This window comes from Oryza brachyantha, chromosome 8 (assembly GCF_000231095.2).
Source record: "Oryza brachyantha chromosome 8, ObraRS2, whole genome shotgun sequence".
Taxonomy (NCBI): domain Eukaryota; kingdom Viridiplantae; phylum Streptophyta; class Magnoliopsida; order Poales; family Poaceae; genus Oryza; species Oryza brachyantha.
Window position 1 is genome coordinate 17,888,001 of NC_023170.2, and position 20,136 is coordinate 17,908,136.

General features: G+C 40.4%; 4 protein-coding genes across 4 annotated transcripts; 3 read left to right on the forward strand and 1 right to left on the reverse strand.

Moving 5' to 3' along the window:
• The first annotated feature begins 792 nt into the window (after positions 1–792).
• LOC102719981 (fatty acyl-CoA reductase 1-like) lies at positions 793–7,334 on the forward strand. Its single transcript, XM_040526629.1, has 6 exons — positions 793–1,120; positions 1,336–1,439; positions 5,367–5,566; positions 5,661–5,761; positions 5,882–6,743; positions 6,914–7,334. Exons 1-6 carry the CDS (start codon positions 1,027–1,029, stop codon positions 7,071–7,073), a joined length of 1,521 nt encoding a protein of 506 aa, XP_040382563.1. The 5' UTR covers positions 793–1,026; the 3' UTR covers positions 7,074–7,334.
• A 154-nt stretch (positions 7,335–7,488) lies between these two features.
• LOC102720262 (probable uridine nucleosidase 1) lies at positions 7,489–11,148 on the reverse strand. Its single transcript, XM_040526631.1, has 9 exons — positions 10,836–11,148; positions 9,764–9,879; positions 9,619–9,678; positions 9,016–9,198; positions 8,822–8,926; positions 8,631–8,727; positions 8,401–8,508; positions 8,191–8,326; positions 7,489–8,056 (listed from the first exon to the last, which is right to left on the reverse strand). Exons 1-9 carry the CDS (start codon positions 10,894–10,896, stop codon positions 7,948–7,950), a joined length of 975 nt encoding a protein of 324 aa, XP_040382565.1. The 5' UTR covers positions 10,897–11,148; the 3' UTR covers positions 7,489–7,947.
• Positions 11,149–13,610: 2,462 nt separating this feature from the next.
• On the forward strand, positions 13,611–16,049 carry LOC102720544 (60S ribosomal protein L10a). The gene is made up of 6 exons (XM_006659627.3): positions 13,611–13,695; positions 13,830–13,858; positions 14,246–14,465; positions 14,812–14,977; positions 15,365–15,570; positions 15,765–16,049. Exons 2-6 carry the CDS (start codon positions 13,854–13,856, stop codon positions 15,816–15,818), a joined length of 651 nt encoding a protein of 216 aa, XP_006659690.2. The 5' UTR covers positions 13,611–13,695; positions 13,830–13,853; the 3' UTR covers positions 15,819–16,049.
• A 1,271-nt stretch (positions 16,050–17,320) lies between these two features.
• Positions 17,321–20,047, forward strand: LOC102720820 (60S ribosomal protein L10a). The gene is made up of 6 exons (XM_006659628.2): positions 17,321–17,385; positions 17,523–17,551; positions 17,963–18,182; positions 18,530–18,695; positions 19,371–19,576; positions 19,764–20,047. The coding sequence occupies exons 2-6, from the start codon at positions 17,547–17,549 to the stop codon at positions 19,815–19,817; spliced, it is 651 nt and encodes a 216-aa protein (XP_006659691.1). The 5' UTR covers positions 17,321–17,385; positions 17,523–17,546; the 3' UTR covers positions 19,818–20,047.
• Positions 20,048–20,136: the final 89 nt, after the last annotated feature.

Genomic DNA, 20,136 nt, shown 5'->3' on the forward strand with positions numbered 1-20,136 from the left:
CAGATCCATTAAGGCAGGCAGCTGAGAGATCAGAATCAATGTAAAGCTAGCACCATTATATATAAGCTGATCAGCAGACCAACAGTACTCCTTAGTTAATCAGCTCCAGATTAAGGCTGCAGTGGTTAAGATTTCATTTCGTTGCAACCACATCAATATTGCAGCAGCAGGCAAGACTGCAGTGCTCATGTGGTCCTCTGGCGACATTCATGATTTCATGGCTGCTGTTCCGTCTCATTGCAAAACAGTGGTGTTCCAGACCAATCAGGAATTCAGATTCAAAAATATGAACACAACTTTTTACCACTTCATCAATCATATGTTTGGATGTACCTGACCGAAAAAAAATTAGATAACAAGAAACATTTTATCAAAACTCAGACTGGTAGTAATTTTGCTTATATATGGCAGATACTGAAGTAACTCTTTTTCCAGTAAAAAAATTATATTAATTATCTGTATGCTGTAATCTGGGACTGGGAGTAAGAGTATGTACGGATTAACCATTTAACCTTCTGCATATGGACAGTGGTGCTGCCAAACCGTGTTGTTATCTAGCTAGCTCCTGCTGCTGCATTAACTCTTCAGTAATTTCGGGCACACACACTGTGATAATCCAATAATCCTCTGACTCGCCTAGCAAGATGTTAGGTGATCGTCTGGTTGAGCACTGGTAATAATCCATCTCTTTTTAAATCACTAAAATTTTTTTTTGACCAAATTGGTCCAGCTTATATCGGAAGCAACATGAGATTTGCCTATCTAATTGCCTATATATATCTTCACATGAGGCCCCATCTTGCGTGCCTCGCTCACCGTTGGTGCTAGCTTAGCTGCTGCTGTTCATCTTCCTCCTCCTTAATAAGCCAGCAGCAAGCAGCACACACACATCTACATCAGAGGCCATCTCTATATATCTGCTGATAGCTAGCCATAAAAGGAAGACGAAGAGCAGAGCTAGCTAGCACAAGTACAGTAGACAGCAGCCTCTGAAAAACCATACATATATATTATCAGTAGAAGAAGATGATGGCTGATAGGTTGGATGCAGAAAGGATCATAGAGTACTTCAAGGGCAAGAGCATCCTCATCACTGGCGCAACAGGCTTTCTTGGCAAGAGTACGTACGTCTGTGTTAATTTGTGTGTGTATATGGATATCTAGCTAGCTCAGCTAGCTTTTTTTTAGATAAAGAAAACTTTTATTGATCTCAGATGATTACATCAAGATGATATAATCACTCGAAGATCATTTCCGCTAGATCTTCTCTCTTCTATGACTGTAACATGTTGATGATGGAGAAGATCTCATTGCTTTGCTTGTGCATGGGTGCAGTTCTTGTGGAGAAGATACTGAGGGTGCAGCCTGATGTCAAGAAGATCTACCTGCTCGTCCGCGCCATCGACGAAGCATCTGCAAAGCAACGCGTCCAATCGGAGGTAATTAACTAATACACCTGATCCATCCATTTCTAGTTCATACTTGTATACTTAATTGGTTGATTACTATGTTAATTAACTTGAGCTAACCATGCGTGCATGAATGCATGCTTGCACTTGATTGGCTAGTTGATGCTGTCAAATTTTTCTTGCTCCAGTTTTTAATTAGTATTCCTTCGTTCCGTGTTAAAAGTCACTTACCTTATAAGTCAAGCTTCCTTAATTCTGATCAATTTTATTTTATATATTTATAACATTAAATTAGTTTCTCTAAATCCAATGTTTACTATATCTTTGTGTGGTATATTTATTTTATATTAAAATTGTTACTATATTTTTTCTATAATTTTAGTTAAATTTGAAAAGATTTGAGTACTCGTAATAAGAGCGCTCTTGTAATAAACCCAAAGTGACATGTAACACCAAACGGATGGATTAACTAGGTTAAAATAACGTGTGTTGATTGGCCTGTTAATTAATTAATTGCTGTAATTTTCGTCAGTCTTCCAAGAAACCAACTTGTATATATGCATGGTCTTGTTATCTTGTACTCCTCGACACAGCCAGTCACCGTCACGTTAGAGCATATATACTACTCTAGTAGGTAACAACAAACTCACCAAACTTACTAATTTTATTGTCAAACTAGAAGAAAAAATGGATCTTGAAAGTCGATCTGAAGTAGTCAAAAAATAAAAGTCACGCTGTGATGGTTCATCTTATAAGCGTACGTATATATATTGCCGCTGGACTTATATTACAATAGTACGTATATGTAATATATGCATGTTGTACATGTTGGGATGTGTGTGTGACTGAACTCTTGAACATAAACATGCCTAAGTGCATATATAGTATATAGAAGAAATCCGCCAAGTTATTAGCAAGCAGTGTGCGTGTATGTGGGGTTATTGTTTGAATTTTTGGGAAAAAACAAGCGGACATATTTATAAACGAAAAATAATTTATGAATAAAACTTTTGTATAAGTGTTCTTAGCAATCTCAAAGAAAAGACCAAAAAATAAATTATGAGGAAAGACCCTAAAATCAACTCTAAATTTAAAGTTAAGAAAAAAATGAGAGTGATAAATACATCATATATGCATGGAAGCTCAGTAGCTATCTCAGGTGACAGCTGTAGATGGAGTTCTGTTTTTCTTTACCTTGCCTATATCCAATCTTAAACTTAAAATATTAGTGTGTTACTTGAGTCACTATAATCATTAGGCTATATGTTATTTCGTGAGGACTTCTGTTTAGTCTCCCTCGATCCCCTACGTAGGAGTATAGCCTTGACAAAGTTTGAGGATAGAAATCATGCATGTTTACTGTGATATAAGTTAAAATTCAATATTACGAAACGGAACCAGTAGCATGCCGAAGAGCATCGTCGTATCTTAGCACTAAAGACCCTTCTTCGGACAAGCTTCCGACCCAAATTCTGATAGTCAATAACTATATAATTAAAATAATAACCGTAACGCCGTAGGCGTGAAAAACAAATAGTTTTTCCTTATTACTACTATTACCGGATGCTTTTCAAAGAATCAAGCTTATCCAAACATAGGGTAATAATAACTAGAGTGACAGCCAGCCAGTTTTACTGTACTGCACATGACTGCAGTGCACTGAAGGTACCGTATATGTCGTGCCATAAGAGACGGATCGATGTAGGAGTAGGCCAGTATGCATGCATGGACGGTAAATTAAATTTTAACCGGACACCTTCCTCCTTTCGTTTACGTTTATACGTATAAACTAAAATTTAAATTTTAAATTTAAAGTTTTTTAGCTGGTAAAAACTAAAAAATCGGCACTAAATGTTGAAATCTAAAAACCAATGTTAAAAGTAAATTATAATAATTTTTTTAAAAAAAATAGCACTAAATTTAAGGTTGAAAATTTAATTTTTGATTTATAAGTATAAAAAAAATGAAAAGATAAGGATGTCCATGAACAGAGTAATTAATATACTCCTGTGATAAGCTATTGGCCACTGCAGCAGCAGCTAGAGACGACAGGCCAATATTGAAAGCCATGCATACGGAAGGTTGCAGCTGGCTTCATCTCGACCCATTTCTGTCACAGGCGAGGGGATCGTTTGGCTTATTTTAAGTTAAACGAAATATTTATAAATAAAAAATAATTTAGTAATAAAACTTTTATTTATGTATTACTAGTAATCTAAAAGTTAAGTTAAAAATAAAATAAGATAAAATCTACTCTAAATTTAAGCCCTAAAATTTAAATTTTAGGTTAGAAAAAACGAAAAGCCGGAGCAGACAGTCCTATCGCCTGGTTATTCCACAGTTATCACGGTGATCTCGTGCAGTAACTCTCTTAGTATTTAAAACATCTTGATTTTGTGTGGTTATTTTTATAATTTTTACGGTAACCACATGACTAACCACTGATATCAAAACGGCAAGGCAAAACTAACCAGCTGCACAGCCTGCACTGCACATACATGAATATCCTGCTGCAACCTGCACCATGACTGCTTAAATCTTAATGCATGCAGCATACTGCATAGTAGTACATGCAACTATGGTCCATTTAACTGACATATGGGACTGTCTAGATCTAGGTTTTTTTTTAAGTTGTTGTCATATTGAATGTTTATATGTTAATTAGGAGTATTAAATATAGACCGATAATAAAAGTAATTACATAAATAAAGGATATTTTATTAGATAAATTTTTAAGCTTAATTAATTCATGATTAGCAAATATCTACTGTAGCATCACGTTCACTAATCATGGACTAATTAGGCTCAAATTCGTCTCGCCAAATAGTTTAGGGTATGCTCAATAGATTCGTCTTGCCAAATAGTTTAAGGTAGAATAAATTTTATTTAATACATTAAATTAATACCGAACATTTGACGCGACAGCGACTGAAAAATCCATGAAAAAAGGGGTCGTTCTCCAGCCATTCATCGAGCAGTCGTCACTGCTCAATGCAGATCTAGCAAGTTATTCTAGCTGTAGACTGTAGAGAGTTGAAAAATATGAAAAAGTACCGGCCTATCTGTCCGTCTGTCTCCAGAAATTAAATAGTCCGGTATATACAGAACATCTTTCAGTGTATCCTTGAGTTAAAATTAATTCATCAAGTTTTATTAAAGTTTATAGAAAAATTATAGTAGCATCTACAGCATAAATTAGTTTTAATAAACACACTGTTCAATGGTATATTTTTATTTATGCTGAAAATAATGCTATATCTTTTCTGTAAAAATTGGTCGAATCTAAACTATTTAAATTTTAATAAACCTAAAATAATGTATTATTATTATATATATTTTATGGAATGGAGGGGGAGTAGCTAGTTGCCATGAGTACAGGCATGAGGTCTGTACGTGTTGAACTTGTGCTGTTGTGCAGCATATTGTTACTTGTACAAACACTGATCGATGTTATTATTTTTTGACCCCTTTTATTTTTTTAATTATTAAAATTAAACCATTCAATTACTTATTTTCAATTCTAAATCTTTTACCACACCAACGAAATTGGAGGGAGTAAAAAAAATAAAAAGGTTCAAATAATAAAATAAACCATACGGATCACTACGTACTGCTGACTATACATGTGTACTAGTGACACAGCTAGCTGTGAAACATAACTGCATGCAGATTATATATAGAAAGTAGAAAAATAAAATGACTACAGTTCTTTTTTAGTTTTTTTAATGAAAGATAAAAAATTATCTGATTTATTATATTTATTTAATGGTATAAACAATAGAATTAACAGCTAAACATTACTACTTTACAGAAAACTTTTTAAAAAACACTGTATATAGCAATTCAGAAAATATACTAAAAAAGCCAAGAAAAAAAGGGAGAATAATCGGCCAAAAAGAAGGCAGCTGACGATCTAGTTTGGTGCTGCAATTAATTAATGTAAGCATATGCATTAAGGTGACGGAGACGGAGCTGTTCAGCGTGGTGAAGGAGAAGCACGGCAAGGGATTCGAGGAGTTCATCGAGGAGAAGGTGGTCGCCCTCGCCGGCGACATCATCTACGACGACCTGGGCTTGGAGCCCCCCGTGCTCCACGACCTCGCCGGCAACCTCGACGTCATCGTCAATGGCGCTGCCACCACCAACTTCTACGGAAGGTTAATTAATTAAGCTCATCACATCACATATCATCATCGTCTTCTTCTTCAATCGGTTATTGATGAAATGAAATTGCCATGAATTTTTCTGCAGGTATGATGTGTCCCTGGATGTGAACGTTTTGGGAGTGAAGCACCTGTGCCAATTGGCCAAGAAATGCAGAAACCTCAAGGTGTTCCTCCATGTCTCCACTGGTCAGTCACTCCCATCACTCTAGCTAGCTAGTTGATAATAGGTAATTAAGCTAGCAAGATGCATGCTTAGCTGGATTATGGAAGGATGATTAATAGTAGTGTGATGAATTGCGCATGCAGCTTACGCGGGCGGCGACCAGGAGGGTTTGATCCAGGAGAGGGCGTTCGAGGAAGGATGGGCGCTGCGGGAGGGGATGTACCTGGACGTGGAGGCGGAGCTGCGGCTGGTCGCCGACGTGCGCCGCCGGGTGGACGACGACGACAAGGCGCAGAGGAAGGCCATGAAGGAGCTCGGGCTCGCCAGGGCGCGCCACTTCGGCTGGTCCAACACCTACGTCTTCACCAAGGCCATGGGCGAGATGGTGCTCTCCAGGATGCTGCTCGGCGGAGAGGGCGGCGGCGGCGGCGCCGGCGTGGTGGTGGTGCGGCCCAGCATCATCACCAGCGTCCTGCGCGACCCGGTGCCCGGGTGGATGCAGGGCACGCGCACCATCGACACGCTCATCATCGGGTACGCGAAGCAGAACCTGCCCTGCTTCCTCGGCGACCTGGACCTGGTGATGGACGTGATCCCGGGGGACATGGTGGTGAACGCGATGATGGCGGCGACGGTGGCGCACTCCGGCGAGCGGTGGCAGGGGCAGGAGGGGCGGCCGGCGGTGTACCACGTGAGCTCGTCGCTGCGGAACCCGGCGGCGTACTGGGTGCTGTACGAGGCGGGGAGGCGGCACTTCACGGAGAAGCCGCGGACGGGGAAGCGCGGCGAGGTGATCCCGACGAAGGAGATGCACTTCTTCAAGACGATCGCGAGCTTCCAGCTGTACATGCTGCTCAAGTACAGGCTGCCATTGGAGCTCCTCCACCTGCTCAACCTCCTCCTCTGCGGCCTCTTCTCCCGCCTCTACTCCGACCTCGCCACCAAGTACCGCTACGTCATGCACCTCGTCGACGTCTACGGCCCCTTCGCCTTCTTCAAAGGATGGTACTCTCTCTCTCTCGTATTACATGATCCGTCTCATATTATAATGTTCTGTTCTGATCATTACTAGATTCATACTGATGCAAATATATATCTTCTAATATGAAGAAATGAAAAAGAGTAGTTAAGTTGTGCTACCAAATAATTAACATGAATTGATTGATTGATCGAAGCTTCGACGACATAAACTTGGAGAGGCTGAGGCAGAGGATGGGGAGGAGCAACAGCACCGAAGATGACGACATGTTCAACTTCGATCCAAAGACCATCGACTGGGAAGACTACTTCTACAGGATCCATATACCCGGTGTGCTCAAGTACATCCTCAAGTAAACACATCTAAAACGAAACAAGTGGAGGAGGAAGAAGAAATCCCTAGACTGCTACGTATCTACTACTCTGCTCCTGTTACAACAAATGCATGATCTCCAGCTGTGTGCTGCTGCTAGCGTAATTTGTATGATGAAGGGATCTGTAATATGTATGTCTCGCCTAGACTAGTAATGTGCTTGTACCAGAGAAGCATCAGCATATCTTAAACCAATAATACAGTGTGTGCTTGTGTCTTGTGCCAGCTGATTATACTTGTCTTTAGTAGTTGTCTTTGCATTTTTATCTAAAATCTCATCATGACATGAGATGAAAATGACATAAATATGATATCTGTTCTACTCACAGAATTAGTACCCAACTCACATATGGTGCTACTTCAGCTTCAAGTAACTACTGAACTTCTGTCCGAGTTGCCTGACAATTAGCACACAGTAACAAGGCGAGTGGCAAACTGGTTTCAAATTTGAAATGTATATATATATATGGAACAAATGTCTGAAACAATATGTAACAATGCTGCTGTCTCTTGTATGCAGAATTTCAATTTACCATATTTTCTTTTCGTTAGGAAGCTTCCAACCCTCCTATATACTTGTAATAAGTAAGATAATACTATTGTTTTGACCGTCAAGCCTGATGCCTACTGGCCCAGATCAACACATCCTTATTCTGTTCTTAGGTGGAAATAGGTTGACCTGAGCCACCAGACTTGAACTCAATAATCAAAACAACCATCCTACTATTCATGGAGGAACAGAAAAGCTTCCTGTTTCCAGAACCTAATTACAACTTACAAGGTAGCTGGGAGAGAGACTCTGTATTTGTTCAATTTGGTTGTGTATCCGAAAGCATGAAAAAAAATGCGTAGAATCGCTCATGGTGCCAGGAGGAGCTTCTTCACGAATGCAAGAACCTTTGGCACATCAACAGTCCATGCAACTGAGATTGGTTTGTAGCCAGACCATGGATTCTCTGAATTCCACCTGCATTATGGAACTAGCAATCAGTAAACGATCACGACAGAAATATCAGATTGATGTGCTTCTCTTGTCAAAATGCCGTGCCGCTAGAAAGGGAAATATGTTGTGGTTTATTTAGAAATAGTACAATGTCATACTTTTTCAATCCCTGGTCCATCAAAGTGTGACCAGTGCAGATGCCCTGGGTTTCAACTCTCACAACACCCTTCTTGAAAGTGAAATACTCGGGTTGAATTAGAGCAGTGAAGCTCACAGGATCATGGAGAAAAATTCCTGAACATATCGAGATAATCAGCTAAAATATTTTTCAGATTGAATGGTAACTAGCAAAAGATTTTGGTATATACCATGGAAGCCATCAGATTTAGCATGCCAGTCTCTATAGAACTTGCACATGTCACATAAGAACTGTGCATGCTTCCCTTTTGAGTTTCTTAGCTCCAGGAGATCCTCATCTGAAAGAAACAGTTTTTTTTTTTTTTTGAAAGGGAGAAAGAAACAGTTTTTACTCAGAGGATCAGTAATTCACCCCATAGCTTGACTCGAACTATGCAGATGACACTATCAAGGAACAAACCTGTAAAACAGACTTGAGTTGTTATGTTAATGCCAACCACATCAATATCAGCTCCTGAGGTAAATACTATGTCAGCTGCTTCTGGATCTCCAAGTATCTGCAGAGTTATGCAACGAAGATTTGATACTTGTGTCAATGTATTTTTCATGTTCATGTATAAGTACTAGTCTAATATGCAATAGTGATATTACATTTGCTTCGGCAGCCGGGTTGACATTTCCAGCCGCAAAGAAAGCACCACCCAGTACAACTATTTTCTTCACCTTGCTTGCAAAGGAAGAGTCCCGTTTGATGGCCTAAGAAAGAACACATACAGCCTATTATCCTCTGGCATCGGATATATAGCAACATGTTAAATAGGTTTATCCTGAAAATGGAAGCATACCAGTGCCACATTTGTCAGGGGTCCCAATGCTAGCACAGAAACCTCTCCAGGAAACTGAGAGACCTTATTAACCATGAACTCAGCAGCACTTTCCTCAACCTTCTTGGTTGTAGGTGCAGGGAGAAACAAATTCCCAAGGCCATCAGACCCATGAACAAAGTCAGCAACACGTGGCTCTCCTCCCTAAAATACAAGAGCACATCATTAGTATGCTCATCCTAATAAAGTGTACGTTGACTCAAACTGAATTTGAAATGTAGCATGATCACAAGCCTCCAGTCTTTAAATGAATCTGTGGCATATAAAATGTTGAGGCTCATTCCACTAAGTAAACTGTTCGGTCTGACTATTATATTAAGCTGAACTCCTCCACTAGCAAAAAATAAGTGTGTGCCTGTACATCCTACTAGGAAGACTGTTTTCGTCTTAATTTTAAGCTGACACTTAAGATACACATTTATGATTGACGCTAACCAAGTCAGCGCACAAGAGTCATTTAAAACTTGATATTTGACTATGCAAGCAAGCATAAACTAAATAAGAGGTTGAAGAGCCACCAAATTTGAAAGCTGCCATGAAGCTCGGTTTGTGCTGCCAGCATACCTTGAGAGGCTCAGGGCTGCCCTCTGCTACTGGAACATCAGGATGTCCTGCTCTCTCACACTGTCCTTTCAATACTCAACACCAGTTAGCAAGAGGCCAAGAGCAAGATATAGAACAAAGGATATATGACCATCCCAAATCTCACCAGTAAAAGTGCGTTCCGAGTCGCATTCTGTGTGCTGACATTGCCAAATATGGTTGTGAGCCCTATGATCTCCACGCTTGGAGCTCTGAATGCCATAAGGATCGTCATGCTATCATCTGGAACAAGTTTATCAGGAAAAAAAAATTAGCAAAAAGTAGTTCCTACAAGGTTGATAGTTAGATGTGTTTTCTGAAGACTTAAAAATCAGAAAACAAAAGGTTTGAGACAATAGGTTCACATCAAAACCTTCAAATTGTCTGCCTAGTATTTACTATTTAGGCCCTATTGGTTCACATCAAAACCATGCAATTTTGCAACAGGTGTGGATTTCTCTCTTTTAACCTTGAATTATTTTGCATCAAACTCTAAATGGCTGGAAAAAAGTGAATGTACATGAAAAGTGAATCTGTACCTTTTCAACTGACACTCAATAGTAAAAGTATGACACACGCGTAAAGCTGCTCTTTTTTTAACCATCAACTAGGCAAAAACCGAAACAAAACAAAATGCTTATTCCCGGTAGTATGAAACAGATGGCCCCACGACACCTAGTTCTAGTTGAGAGGAATCATGGTGTGTTGACACTTGTAGGCAGAATTAGCACACAGTCCAGGCACTAACTAGGTGCTTTGCCGTTAGACTCAAACCGAAGAAGATAATACTGATTTACTACTAGCCCACTGCCAAGTACAAACCAGTCGCTTAATCAAAAGAAAGAAAGAAAGAAAGATTGCAACTTTTCCATAAAAGATTGCAACTTTCTCATGCAGGGATCCATCGTTTTCATCGAGGGGCGGGATACTGGGAGATCCGTCCAAACGGCGGAACCCCACCACATGTGTGAAGGAGAGTTTCAGTTGATTGTCCTTTCTCTCTTCTCCCGAGTAGTAGGTGAGATGAGGTGAGGGGAATATACCAAAAGAGATGAAATTTCTTCGCATCCCATCCAAATATTCTTATCCATCCATCTATGGCCTCTCGTTTCTATCCCAATATCCCCACGACTCCATCTGTTCGAATCAAAATCGGCAAGAAACAAGAGCGCAAATGAGGGAAGGGCGGACGCACGCACCGATGCCGGGATCCGTGTCGATGATGACCATGTCGCGGTGGATCTGCTCGTTCGATCCCATCACGGCCGGCTTCGCTCGAACAAATCCAAGAACTGATCTCTCTCTCTCTCTCTCTCTCTCTCTCTCTCTCTCTCTCGTCGGAGGAGGAGACGGTCGATGAAGAGGAAGGAGCAGCACAGCACGAGCACGGGCACGGGCGGCAGCAGTAGGACGCAACCTCTGCTACGCTTCTCCCTCTTTTTTCTTCTTCCAACTCAGCCTTTGGCTTTCTGGCAGCGAAGGCGAGCGAGCGCCTCTCCCTCTCGTGGCGTCCATATATAGACGAGACGACGATGACGATGACGGCGACGACGAGGAGGGCGAGATGACGTTCGTCGGGGGTCGGACTCGGAGATTGATTAGCGACGACAAGGTTTGGTTAATTAGAGGTGGTGGTGGGGATAAAGGCGAGATCTTGATCCTGCCTCCGGGACAGCCGTCCGATCTTCCCTGCCCTGGGCGTGCCGGAGGAAGGAGAGCCGTCGGATCGTGAGGCGGAAGCGATGTGGCACGACACGTGGAAGAGTCGGATGCGGAGTCGGCGCCCACGTGAGCGGAACCAAATTATTCATATGTTTATATATATATATTGTGTTTTTTACTGTATTGAGAAGTATCTTAAGAAACTATAAATTTTTTTTGCAAATTTTGATACATCAAAGTACTAAATATTTACAATAAAAAATATAGTATTTCGAGGTATTTTTCAATGATGATAAAAAACTCAACTTTAACTTATCACTTACAACCAAGTTAGGGTTAGAGGTTGTACTTTAGTATAGACTTCAATTATAAATATGGATCTAGCTATAAGCTGGAGCCTAGTTGAACATGCAGTTTTGAGAAGATTCAGCTGGTCGGTAGGTGTTCATCCATTCCAAAAGCCTCTCCCTCTCTCATTCTATTTAGCGCCCGGCAGTATTGCTACCACTACTAACCTGATAGTCGACGCGGCAACGACTCAAGATTTTGCATGCATGCATCGTGCATGGTTGTAACAAACTAACGAAGGTGTTCAGTAATAGCATATATACGTACATATAACTAATAAAATTAGTCCATCTATCGACCATTAATTTATGCCTTATTGTACGTGTGTGTAATTAAGGCGTATGATTCATGTGTAACTTGTGTTCAGATTGTTGTATATATGGACGATCGGGTTTTGCTGGCATGTAAAACATTGCGCAATTCGCGCGGCGATCTTGCGTGTTCAGTTCAGAGGACACATGCATGCATGCTGAATGATCGATCGGTGGTTCCTCCTGTCCTGTGGGTTTCTGTCTCGGTCGTACGTGCTGCTGCATCTGCACCGCATACTACTTGTCAACCTATCCGATGATCTTCCCTGTCACCGTCCTCATCCAAATCCTGCAACGACTACTATATTATATACATGATCATGCAGTCTATTTTTCTGCCTAGTGTGTTTTATCATTGAGAAAGGGCACCGGTGATCACCATGTGGTGGCTTGAATCGATCGGCATCTTCGCCACCACATACGAATAAGACTAGACCTTCTCTTTTTCTATACGCACGTTTTTCGAACCGTTAAATGGTGTTTTTTAAAAAAATTTCTATAGAAAAGTTGTTTTAAATAATCATATTAATTTATTTTATATTTTTAATAATTAAGAATTAATTAATCATGTACTAATCTATTACTATGTTTTCCGCGTCGGATAACTAACACCCCTTCTCCTCACTGCCGAACACAGCCTAAGATGATACTCCTTTTTTGTTTCAAAATATTCATTTTTTAGATTTGGAAACAGGTGTTAGTAAAATATGTGAATTTTCAGCACACACGAAGTTTGTGTTTTTTATTGATTAAAGATAAAAGATTATCTGATTTTTAATAGGTATTTAATAATATAAAAAGTCAAATTGACTACTATAAAATTAAAAATATATTCTATAAAGGAGAGATGGTAAACTTCTGTATAAGAAATTTATTCCAAGAAAAATATACCGTTTAGCGGTTCGTGAAGCGCAAATGTAAAAGCCTAGAAATAATTTGGACTAAAAGGACGAAGGACATGATTGCTTCAGAAGAGAACATGTGCAGAAATTAAATGAATAATATTTATGATTGGTTGATACGGGGAGCAGGAGAAGAAATAGATTTATTTTGGCAAAGGATTGAGCAGTAAAGTAGCTTTTGTTTAGGGATGAATCGATTATTTATTGGATGGAAGCGTTTGATCATGGCTGTGTTTCCAATGAATTAGAAGAGAGCATGCACAATGGATGCAAGGTGGCATATTCTATTCCTCCAATCATATGCAATGGGATACATAGCGGATCACTTGATTGAATCTCACTATGCTTGACAGCTAAATTATTTCAGGCCAACTCAGGACAGTGATCCTCTATTACTACATCTACTAGTAAGACTAGTCTTGGGTAATGTAAAACCTCGGATTTTTTTACATACCTTGTACTGTCAATCTTCCCTGCCATGCCATTCCTCGAATTATAAATAAATAAGTAAATTAATTAATTAAACATGCATAGTTTCCAGTGGCATTCACTGAAGAAAATGACTCTCACCAGGAGTACTGAGAGGAAGATTAAAAATGGTGAAGAGCAGGAAGAGAAAGCTAAAGGCCCAAATGAATTCAAGTGGGAGCCCTGACGTAAAATGGCCCATAGATTTTGCGGCCCAAAAAGCCCGGAAGTCCACAGAGAGATCCAACGGCTGGGAACAAGCCACGCGGCATCAAATCCGAAGCTCCAAGCGATAAAGCCAGAGACGCCATTTCTGCCTCCTCCCTTCCGCTTCTCCTCCTCCGCCGGCGCCGCCCCAAAACCCTAAGGTATCTCTCCCTCCTCGATCCGCAACCTCACCTCGCCTCGCCTCTTCCGAATAAAGCTTGATCGTGTATTGTTTGCCTGCGCCCGATCTCTCTTCTTCTCACTAATTTTCTGATCTTCTTGTCCTGCACTGCAGGGTGGTGAGCTACCGGCCGCAAACATGAGGTATCTCCTTGCATACTGAGTAGGAAATTCTATTTTCTCGTTGATGTAACCTGGTAGCAATGCGTTCGAGAGTAGTAGTAGTGTTGCCTATCGTTACACTGTTGGTTGTTTTTATTGATGATGTGGGAGTTCGGATCTCAGTGTAAGAGGTCTTTAGGTTGTTCTTAATTCACAAGAGCAAAACAGGGATCCGATAGATGTAGTTCTCAACAAAGTCGACTGCTTGATTCTTTTATTAGTGTTGCATCGGAAAAACGGTTACCCTCTTTGCAACCAGTAAAGATGATTGATTTCTACTAGATTATATTATGCCAGATCATGGGGCACTGATGTGTATACTGTATGTAGTACAATCATGTGCTGAGCTTTGTGTGTGGTCACTTGCAGTAAGTTGCAAACCGAGGCTCTCAAGGAGGCCATCTCCCAGGTTGTTGGGGATTCCAAGGAGAAGAACAGGAATTTCACCGAGACCGTTGAGCTTCAGATTGGTCTCAAGAACTATGACCCGCAAAAGGACAAGCGTTTCAGTGGCTCTGTTAAGCTGCCCCATATCCCCCGACCCAAGATGAAGGTCTGCATGCTTGGAGATGCTCAGCATGTCGAGGAGGTAAGCTATGATACTGTATATATGTATTATGTTTAATTCAGACTTCGGGATTTATTATGTTTACAATCTTGTCATTGTTTCTCAACTGAAAGAAATCTATTGTTTTTGAATTGTCATGTTTAAATTGTGCTTATGCATTACCCCTACCTGATAGTAGGTTTTATCTGGTGCTGATTCCATTTTCCATTGACATATGTTGTACACAATTTGTTAACATCTAGTATGCTTAGCTGTACGGAAATTGGGATTTTCTCATTGTAACACCAATCTCTTTGTGCTGTAAAATTATACTGTTTCTCCCCAATTATTTTTCCTACTAACATGCTGTGGCTTGCCATTTGCTCAGGCTGAGAAGATTGGGCTTGACTGCATGGATGTTGAAGCTCTTAAGAAGATGAACAAGAACAAGAAGCTCGTAAAGAAGCTTGCCAAGAAGTACCATGCTTTCTTAGCATCAGAGGCCATCATCAAGCAGATTCCCCGTCTCCTTGGTCCTGGTCTGAACAAGGCAGGCAAGTCCTCCATTTTCTGACCCTACAGCCTGCTAACTTAAAATCCATGAATGTTGGTTTGGATACCAAGCTGGGACTGTCATTTTATGTGCATGACTACTTGAAAATGCACAATGTTTTTTCGGTACCATGCAATGAAACCATGTATTGCAAGGTCCCTTTATCTTCACATGTTAAATTAAATTCATTTGCTATTTGGCTTTCTGAAAACCTCCTAGTACACATTAAGCCAGTATATTTACTTAAGTGTCAACTCTTAGTGCCGTGTTCTCATTTTTATGACTTTATGCGCGGTTATTTTATGGCTTTATGAGGGATTATACATGTTTTCCATCTATGGTCCACTAGCACAGCTCTGCTAACCTGATCATGTCAATGTCGCTACAGGCAAGTTCCCTACATTGGTTACTCATCAAGAGTCTCTTGAATCCAAGGTCAACGAGACGAAAGCTACAGTCAAGTTCCAGCTGAAGAAGGTTCTGTGCATGGGTGTTGCTGTGGGTAACTTGTCGATGGAGGAGAAGCAGATCCAACAAAACATCCAAATGAGCGTCAACTTCCTTGTGTCCCTTTTGAAAAAGAACTGGCAAAATGTGAGTTCTGTTCTTGCCCTCAATGACCTGGCATTTATATACTATAGCTTATAGCTGTAATTTTTTACATCTAATTAAATTTATGGAGTATATTCCCCAGAAAAATTAAGCAAAACAAACCCAGTGCTTGTCTATTTTATATAATAAAAATAAAAAACGTCTGATCATAACTTGCAATGGTTTGTGTTTTACAGGTGAGGTGCCTGTACATCAAAAGCACCATGGGGAAACCGTACAGGGTGTTCTAAGTTGGTTTGCTCCACCTTGAAGCTGATAAGAAGCTGGGCTATTGAACTGAGCTTGTCCTTACATTAGATCTTTAGAGCTGCTTGCACTGATATCAGTTCTGTTCTTGCCCATGAGAATATCGAGATATATAATCTTATTTTGTAGTATTTTCTTGACAGAACGTTGTTAAGCAGTGTCTCTTCGGAACATGCGAATGAGAATTGTGTTAATTATGAATGGTTTTGTTCCTGTGTCAAGCTGCCAAAAAAAAAAATATTGGGACGATTTTATCGTGCTTGTGGACGATATTGCCATACTGCCATGTACAGTATGTTACCACTTACCATCAGGGTTCCCAATACCATGGTGTACACTGTAGGATCGAAAACAACAGTTATTATGGTTGAACAGTGCAATCCAGACCAAATTTTATTACAAATTTAAAATATTTTTAGTTGTTTGAATTTAGAGCGGTTACCTTTTATTATCATTTCCGCGGCCGCTGTGATAACCACCATGGTTTTGGGAAGCATGGTTACCACAGGCTGGTTTTATCCTTGACGGCAAATGTTGCTGTTTCTAGCGGCTGTGATACATCGCAAGGAATGTGCACAATCATGACGCGTCTAATTCGTTTTAAATGCCGATCACATAATCAAATTGCAACTTAGTAGACTCCACACCAAGTCAACAACATCGTTCGCATTTCAATTGGAACATGAACACATGAGCAAGAAACATGGATGTCCTACTTCCAATGTACTAGTAGTTTTATTAAAAAAATGCAGCCATATTTATGGTGAACAAGAAACATATATGAAACATAATTTTCAGTGCGATGCCCTAGAGGAATAAGTTCATCCGAGGTCCTTTAATTTGCCAACTACTCTCTCCATATGAAAATGTTTGACGCCAACGTCAAATAAAAAAGTTAGGAGAGAATAATTTGATTTTCATCCTCCAATCAAAAAATAGATACAATGGGTTCCTCACGATAGCATCAACGCGGCTAATTTAACTCGGTCTTCATTTGATGTGGCACATGAAGCAAATTTTAACAATTAAAAGATAAAACAAAATATGTGGGGCAAGAAAAAGCTCCGAGGGAGCGAGGAGGCGCAGCCGACTCATCGTGGAAATGGAGTGGAGCGTGGGACTCATATTTTTTTAATTTTTGAGTTTTGTTTCTAGTGTCACATCATTACCACGTAGGACAAGGACTAAGTCAAACCATCCACGTAGACATCAACCAAAACCACTATCTAAACTACTGAGTGATCTTGTCTGCACCGGTTTTGATGGTTAAGGGACACGTTCTATCTTATATTATATTATAAGGGGAAAAAATCGAACTCAACGTCAACTTAAGAGACCTTATAAATAAACTTATTCCTGACCAGGAAGCATATTTGGCTAGAGATAGCTTTTACGGCCCAAAAAGCCCAGGAGTCCACAGAGAGATCCAACGCCTGGGAACAACCCACGTGGCATCAAATCCGAAGCTCCAAGTGATAAAGCCAGAGACGCCATTTCTGCCTCCTCCCTTCCGCTTCTCCTCCTCCGCCGGCGCCGCCCCAAAACCCTAAGGTATCTCTCCCTCCTCGATCCGCAACCTCACCTCACCTCACCCCGTTCGAACAAAGCTTGATCGTGTACTGTTTTTCTGCGCTTGATCTCTCTTCTTTTCAATATTTTTTTTCTGATTTTATTGTCCTGCACCGCAGGGTGGTGAGCTACCGGCCGCAAACATGAGGTTATCTCCTTGCATACTGATTAGGGAGTTCTTTTTTTCTTGTTCATGTAACCCGGTAGCAATGCGTTCGAGAGTAGTACTAGTGTTGCCGATCGTTGGATTTTTTATTTACCCAAAAGTTCTAAGATGATGTGGGAGTTCGGATCTCAGCGTAAGATCACAGGAGGAAGAGAGGGATCCGATAGATGTAGTTCTCAACAAAGCCGGCTGCTTGATTCTTTTGTTAGCCTAATTAACTGCGCACTAGGTTGCATCGGGAAAAACGGTTACCCTCTTGTGCAACCAGTGGATATGATTGATTTCTACTAGATTATATTATGCCAGAGTTTAGCGTGCTGATGAGTAGTACAATAATTGTTCTTTCTTTTCTGTACAAATCATATGCTGAGCTTGGTGTGTGGTCACTTGCAGTAAGTTGCAAACCGAGGCTCTCAAGGAGGCCATCTCCCAGGTTGTTGGGGATTCCAAGGAGAAGAACAGGAAGTTCACCGAGACCGTTGAGCTTCAGATTGGTCTCAAGAACTATGACCCGCAAAAGGACAAGCGTTTCAGTGGCTCTGTTAAGCTGCCCCATATCCCCCGCCCCAAGATGAAGGTCTGCATGCTTGGAGATGCTCAGCATGTCGAGGAGGTAACATATGATACTGTATATATGTATTATGTTTAAATCAGACTTGACTGATTTATTATGTTTACAATCTTCTTGTTGTTTCTCAACTGAAAGAAATCTATTGTTTTTGAATTGTCATGTTTAAATTGTGCTTATGCATTACCCCTACCTGATAGTAGGTTTTATCTGGTGCTGATTCCATTTTCCATTGACATATGTTGTACACAATTTGTTAACATCTAGTATGCTTAGCTGTACGGAAATTGGGATTTTCTCATTGTAACACCAATCTCTTTGTGCTGTAAAATTATACTGTTTCTCCCCAATTATTTTTCCTACTAACATGCTGTGGCTTGCCATTTGCTCAGGCTGAGAAGATTGGGCTTGACTGCATGGATGTTGAAGCTCTTAAGAAGATGAACAAGAACAAGAAGCTCGTAAAGAAGCTTGCCAAGAAGTACCATGCTTTCTTAGCATCAGAGGCCATCATCAAGCAGATCCCCCGTCTCCTTGGTCCTGGTCTGAACAAGGCAGGCAAGTGCTCCATTCTCTGACATGCTAACTTTTCTAGCCACGACTGTTGTTTTGGATACCAAACTGGGCCTGTCGCTTCATGTACTTGACTACTTGCAAATACAATATATTTTTTCGGTACCCTGCAATGAAACCATTTATTGCAAGGTCCCTTTATCTTTGGACATCTAAATGGAGCATCACATATAGATGAAAATTAAAACTAATTATACAGGTAGGGGAAAATCAGGAGACGAATCTTTTGAGCTTAATTAGTCCATGATTAGCCATAAGTGCTACAGTAACCCACATGTGCTAATGATGGATTAATTAGGCTCAAAAGATTCGTCCCGCCGTTTCCAAGCGAGCTATGAAATTCGTTTTTTCATTTTTGTTCGAAAACCACTTCCAACATTTGGTCAAACGTTCGACGTGATACCCAAAAATTTTCTTTCCGCCAATTAAATTTTCAGTTGCTGTTTGGTTTTCTGAAAACCTGGTAGTACGTACACTAAAGCCAGTATATTTACCGAAGCATCAACTGTTAGTGCTGTGTTCTCATTTTAATGACTTTGTGTGATTATTTTATGGCTTTATGTGCGATTATTTTATGGCTTTATGCGTGATTATACACGTTTACCATTTATAGTCTACTAGCACAGCTCTGCTAACCTGATCATGTCAATGTCACTACAGGCAAGTTCCCTACATTGGTTACTCATCAAGAGTCTCTTGAATCCAAGGTCAACGAGACAAAAGCTACAGTCAAGTTCCAGCTGAAGAAGGTTCTGTGCATGGGTGTTGCCGTGGGTAACTTGTCGATGGAGGAGAAGCAGATCCAGCAAAACATCCAAATGAGCGTCAACTTCCTCGTATCCCTTTTGAAAAAGAACTGGCAAAATGTGAGTTCTGTTTCCCTCAACGACCTGGCACTTCTATAATATAGCTTATAGTTGTAGTGTTTGGATCTAATTAAATTTATGGAGTATATGTCCCAGAAAAATTAAGCAAAACAAACCCAGTGCTTGTCTTTTTTGTATATAATAAAAAAACGTCTGATCATAACTTGCAATGGTTTGTGTTTTGCAGGTGAGGTGCCTGTACATCAAAAGCACCATGGGGAAACCGTACAGGGTGTTCTAAGTTGGTTTGCTCCACCTTGAAGCTGATAAGATGCTAGGCTATTGAACTGAGCATGCCATTACATTAGATATTTAGGTCTGCTTGCACTGTTAAAATGTGAGTTTTGTGTTTGCCCAAGAGAATATCGAGATATGTAATCTTATTTTGTAGTATTTTCCTGACAGAACCTTGTGAAAAGCGGTGGCGCTTCGGAGTATGCGAATGAGAATTGTGTTGATTATGAATGGTTTCGTTGCTGTGTCGAGCTGCCAAAAAAATATTTTTTCGTGCTTGTGCACGGTAGTGCCATGGATGTTACCACCAGCGTTCCCAAAACTGT

Excerpts from the sequence above, each read along its gene's own strand:
- LOC102720544 (XM_006659627.3), top strand. Across the intron at positions 14,978-15,364 it reads TCCTGGTCTGAACAAGGCAG|GCAAGTTCCCTACATTGGTT; the intron begins GCAAGTCCTCCA and ends ATGTCGCTACAG. Across the intron at positions 15,571-15,764 it reads TGAAAAAGAACTGGCAAAAT|GTGAGGTGCCTGTACATCAA; the intron begins GTGAGTTCTGTT and ends TGTGTTTTACAG.
- LOC102720262 (XM_040526631.1), bottom strand. The coding sequence starts at position 10,896 with ATGGGATCGAACGAGCAGATCCACCGCGACATGGTCATCATCGACACG. Across the intron at positions 9,199-9,618 it reads GCAGCCCTGAGCCTCTCAAG|GGAGGAGAGCCACGTGTTGC; the intron begins GTATGCTGGCAG and ends CTTGTATTTTAG. Across the intron at positions 8,509-8,630 it reads AACTCAAGTCTGTTTTACAG|ATGAGGATCTCCTGGAGCTA; the intron begins GTTTGTTCCTTG and ends TGTTTCTTTCAG.
- LOC102720820 (XM_006659628.2), top strand. Across the intron at positions 18,183-18,529 it reads ATGCTCAGCATGTCGAGGAG|GCTGAGAAGATTGGGCTTGA; the intron begins GTAACATATGAT and ends CCATTTGCTCAG. Across the intron at positions 19,577-19,763 it reads TGAAAAAGAACTGGCAAAAT|GTGAGGTGCCTGTACATCAA; the intron begins GTGAGTTCTGTT and ends TGTGTTTTGCAG.
- LOC102719981 (XM_040526629.1), top strand. The coding sequence starts at position 1,027 with ATGATGGCTGATAGGTTGGATGCAGAAAGGATCATAGAGTACTTCAAG. Across the intron at positions 1,440-5,366 it reads AGCAACGCGTCCAATCGGAG|GTGACGGAGACGGAGCTGTT; the intron begins GTAATTAACTAA and ends ATATGCATTAAG. Across the intron at positions 5,567-5,660 it reads ACCACCAACTTCTACGGAAG|GTATGATGTGTCCCTGGATG; the intron begins GTTAATTAATTA and ends ATTTTTCTGCAG.